This window comes from Glossina fuscipes, unplaced genomic scaffold (genome assembly GCF_014805625.2).
Source record: "Glossina fuscipes isolate IAEA_lab_2018 unplaced genomic scaffold, Yale_Gfus_2 146, whole genome shotgun sequence".
NCBI lineage: Eukaryota > Metazoa > Arthropoda > Insecta > Diptera > Glossinidae > Glossina > Glossina fuscipes.
Window position 1 is genome coordinate 727 of NW_023998489.1, and position 4323 is coordinate 5049.

The 4323-nt window shown below is 38.7% G+C and overlaps 2 protein-coding genes and 1 pseudogene across 2 annotated transcripts in view; all 3 read right to left on the reverse strand.

Annotated features, from left to right (window-relative positions):
• Nucleotides 1-215: 215 nt before the first annotated feature.
• Nucleotides 216-917, reverse strand: LOC119641135 (annotated as a pseudogene).
• Nucleotides 819-1837, reverse strand: LOC119641133. The gene is made up of 2 exons (XM_038039596.1): nucleotides 1478-1837; nucleotides 819-1321 (listed from the first exon to the last, which is right to left on the reverse strand). Exons 1-2 carry the CDS (start codon nucleotides 1784-1786, stop codon nucleotides 1073-1075), a joined length of 558 nt encoding a protein of 185 aa, XP_037895524.1. The 5' UTR covers nucleotides 1787-1837; the 3' UTR covers nucleotides 819-1072.
• Nucleotides 1838-3457: 1620 nt separating this feature from the next.
• The window catches only part of LOC119641134, a 5329-nt gene continuing 4463 nt past the window's right edge, over nucleotides 3458-4323 (reverse strand). The window contains exon 6 of the mRNA XM_038039597.1: nucleotides 3458-3546. The gene's annotated coding sequence lies outside the window, so the exon portion shown is untranslated. The remainder of the gene's footprint in view (nucleotides 3547-4323) is intronic.

A 4323-nucleotide genomic window follows, 5' to 3' on the forward strand; every position in this document is an offset into this window, starting at 1 on the left:
TAAGTGTAACATAAGCAAGCAAATTGCTAACCTCGGTGTTTGAAATCCTTGTGTTTCTCCTAAATTTTAGGACTTACCAACACATGATAAATATGGCAACAAGATTAGCGCAAACCAATTGAAAAAGTTACAGAAATGGCAAGCTCCACAAGAGCAACGTGATAAAGGATACTTTGATTCTTTAGTTAATGCTTGATAAAATGAATTTTCTTTTATCAGTTTTGCAAGCGTTGTTGCCAACACAAACCGGCACATGATTTTAAAGGAGCTTCGATCAACGGCACTGTGGAATTAGTAGTGGAGATTTTAAGTGTTATGTCTGGTCTGCCGATACTGGCCATTACATTCTCAGAACTTGGAGAAATACGCAAACATCGCCCCTCATCCTCGTGTACCGGCTTCACGTTTGTCGGCGACCGAGGTCTCCGCGACATGTCGAACGTTACAATTTCACCTCCAGATAAAGCAGTAATAATGCGATAATTATTGAAAGACCAATCAGCAGTCAGTAATGGAATTTTTGAACATTCAACAGATATGACAGACTGCGGTGAACGTACATTGTACATATGTGTTACACATCTTTTTCGGCTGCCATCGCCTTACTTGGGTCGTCGGAATGCCACTTTACGGACATGCCAGCCGATGATAAGCAAAATGTAATTATGTTATCATAGTTTGATTCAGAACACCAGATTTTGCATGAATTGTCATCACTTACGCCAAAAATCTGCGCTTGCTGCGCAAAATGTTGGCTCGATATATATAGTTACAAAGAATAACTGATAAATAAAAAAAAAAGAAGAGTTCGGTAAATGTGTTTTTAAATTCAAATTCCATTTTTTTTATTTAACAAAAGTTCAATTAATATTATATGTGTATATTTGTATACATCATACGGTTCTGCGTCTATACATAAGTATGTACAATAAAAGAAATGAATATACTTTCTTTTTTTAAAATAAAAAAAAAATTAAAATGGTGAAAGATTTCAAATGGATAAAAACTAAAAATACAAAGATTGCAAGTAAAACGACAGAAAAGAATATGAAGACCAGGCCATTGAGAAGGTTTATAAATCAGCTAAATCCTCGACATTTTCTTCATGTTTCACAAGCGTTCGATGATTGTCACCGAGTGATATGAACTCTGACTCATCACTATTGCGAGTTTTCGATAACACAGTAATTTTAGATGTTGCGGTAGATTTACGTGTTATCCGTGATACGGTTGCCTTCGCAATAATGTTAACGGTTTCTGAGGATGGCATTGGTAGAATACTGCTAGTAAGGGTAATTCCTGTATTAGACGAGCTGGGAAACTAATAATGTATAAACCAGAAATATCGCAATAAGAATATTAAGGAAAACGTGAATGCGAGACGGTGTGTAAAACTAATTTACCTCGCAACTATTTCGAGTATATGTGTTTATCTAAGTTTTTCACTTTATATTTTCGATTTTTATTGTCTTTTTACCTTTCTAACGCCACCAGTTATTGTTGTCGTGGTAGGTGTCTTCCCAATTGTTGCTGTTGCTATCATTTTTGCTGCCTTTGTAATTGGAGTTGAAGCCCGACGTGGCGGCGTCGCATAAAACATAGGCAATGATTCTTGCGACGGCCTTTTTAAAGATTTCGACGGTCGCTTTTGAGTGAGGCTACCTGTTCTATTAGAATGCGGACTGCGACCGGTGGAAGTGTTCGGGAAAGTGCTAGAGGGAACGTTACCCGTCGACATTATATTACCCGCTCGCGTTGACATGGTAGATTTTGTATAGGCTGGCATACTTGCTACAGGTGGCGGCACGGTCTGCAACTGATAACCGATTATATTTTTTTCGGTATCGTAAAGTGGAACTCCATCGTGAAATTGTATGCTTTTTCGTGGAATTTCATAATTTAAAGACTTTTGTTTTGTTCCCGTTGTTGTAGCCAACGATGAATCACTAACATCCTGAAGAGGTGATGAGGCGTTAGTTAAAACTAAATCTGTTGCATTAGTTTGAACAATTGTATTTGACGGCACCGTAGAAATAGACGAAGACACACTATTCAGATGTAGTATTTGTTTGAAATATTCTTCGATCAATATAATCGTATTTTCTAAATCTTTAGACTGGAATTTGCAAGTCGTCAAAAGCGATTCAATTACTCGGTGGCGATCGGCAATTGTCAACTGATCGAAAGGTTTTACGAACTTTTTTATTAAAGCATCTAAGCGCTTAAAATTAGAAAGGTTCATTGAATGAAGGGGATCGCTATCTTGCTGTTGTTCTTTTTGTTGTTGAGCGACGGACGGCACTGTACAGGTAACAGATGATGATCCGTGCAAAAGATTCGATTCCTGTGAAGTAATCGCTGCACGTATTTTTGGTGTTATGGTTGTAGTACGTGGCAAATGTCGTGCCAAAGCGTTAATAGTGGGTGAAAGTATTGCATTGGCTGAAAGCGTAGAACTCGTCGATGCCGGAGTATTAACAGCTGGCGATAGTATCGCGTTGGCAGTGAGCGTCGAAGTTGTCGCTGAAAGCGTTGTTGTGTTGGTAAACCCAGTTTGTTGGTTGCTACCTATCAATGCCGAGTTTCTCAGCTTCTCAGCTTTTTGTCTTACAACGTCGGGTACGGTGCTGCAATTGCTTTCCAATTCAGCTCGTGTTATCACTTTAGTGGTTAGCACTATATACGCAGGTATCTCTCTGATAGGTGTATGTATCTGAGTATGCATTCTAGTCGGGTCTATAGCCGGCATATTTCCGTCCAAATAAGGACAGCAATAGTCTAACAAAACACTTCCGTGATTACGATTATATTTAACTGGATGTAAAAATGAGTACAACCGTGTCCCTTTTGCATCCAAAAGGGGCGGTGTGACGCCGAATGAGGGCACGAAACTATTCTGATATGATTCCGTTTCACTGGTATTTAGTAAACGAATATTTGCGGGTTGTTGGCCGTTAATTCCAGTAAACGAAGAATTCATAGCACTAACTGCTGCCGCTGTGATACTATGTGCGCGTGCCATTAAAGTCTGTGTGTCAGGCAAAGCAGGTAAGGCATCGTCATCAATTTCATGTTTGGGTTGAACTGCGACAAACGCATCATCTTCATTAGCCAGCGGTGACGATTTGACTTGTGTACAGGAGGTCTTTTCAACCGTTTTACTTAAAACTTCCGTTGGAGTTGTTTCTGGAGTATGTAAAACCGAAGAAATTGTTGGCGGAAGCAGACCACTTGCATTATTATCAGTTTGCTGACTTCCAGTAGAGTTCGTAGTATTAGATGTTATTGCGCTATTTGCACCCGATTGAGCAATTACTTGCGTAACTGACGCTTGCCGTGGCGTTATTGTCATAAGATTGCCGCGACTTATTACCGCGCCTATACGTAGTCCTGTTTGGGGATTATTAGTTACTAAAGGCACGTGACTTACATTAGAGATCGATTGAGTTTTTGACACAATTCTTGATGAAGGTGATGATTTTGTTTTTGGTAGACAGCTAGATAGAGCAATTCTTCCATGGCTATTAGTCCAGATACCGGATTTTACTGTGAAGAAAAGCGAAGGATTATGTGAAAGGTAATAGGGAAAAGTTTAAAATATAACTTTTTGTAAAAAATTTTAGTTTTCAAAAAATAATGCGCATGATGGATTTGCAGAAAGTTAGGGTCACAGGTGAAAATATGAGAAAGAGTTCTAAAGATTTTAATTATGCTCGAAGAATATACACAACTGCACGAAAGACAAAAATTTCAAACCACGAACTCTCTGCAATGGTACTCACAACGCAGACGAATGCTCAAAGAACTAAAACCACTCTATACGCTCAGCATGGATAAATGCAGTTCGTTGAACTATTGTATTTAAATTGCGCATATTCGGCTGTCACCTAGTCTTCTATACCCGGTACCTCTATCCTAAAGCAAAGGCTAAAGGAGAAACTAAATTTCCATTTCATCTGATACTGCGAATGAATCACTGAGAGTAGATTTTAGCAGAAAATATGCAAAATATTTATCGTATATCTATTCTAATTCATGCGTAGGGCAGAAAAACCCACTGGCCTTCCAGTTTTTTTTGCGACCAGTACATTTACATTATATGTCTAGACCGATCCAGAATTTTATCATGTCGACCTCGTAGAGTCGCTGACGCTTCTTCCTGTTTGCTGCAAATGTGTTGAAAAAACAACAAAATTTTAATGATCTAAAATGTTGAATTGGCCTCAGCCATTTTTTCCGTTTTCATACCGGGCCTCGCCACAAAGTACGACCTTTTATCGTTGCTTCTGATATGTTTTATAGAAAACAAACAAAAACAGCATT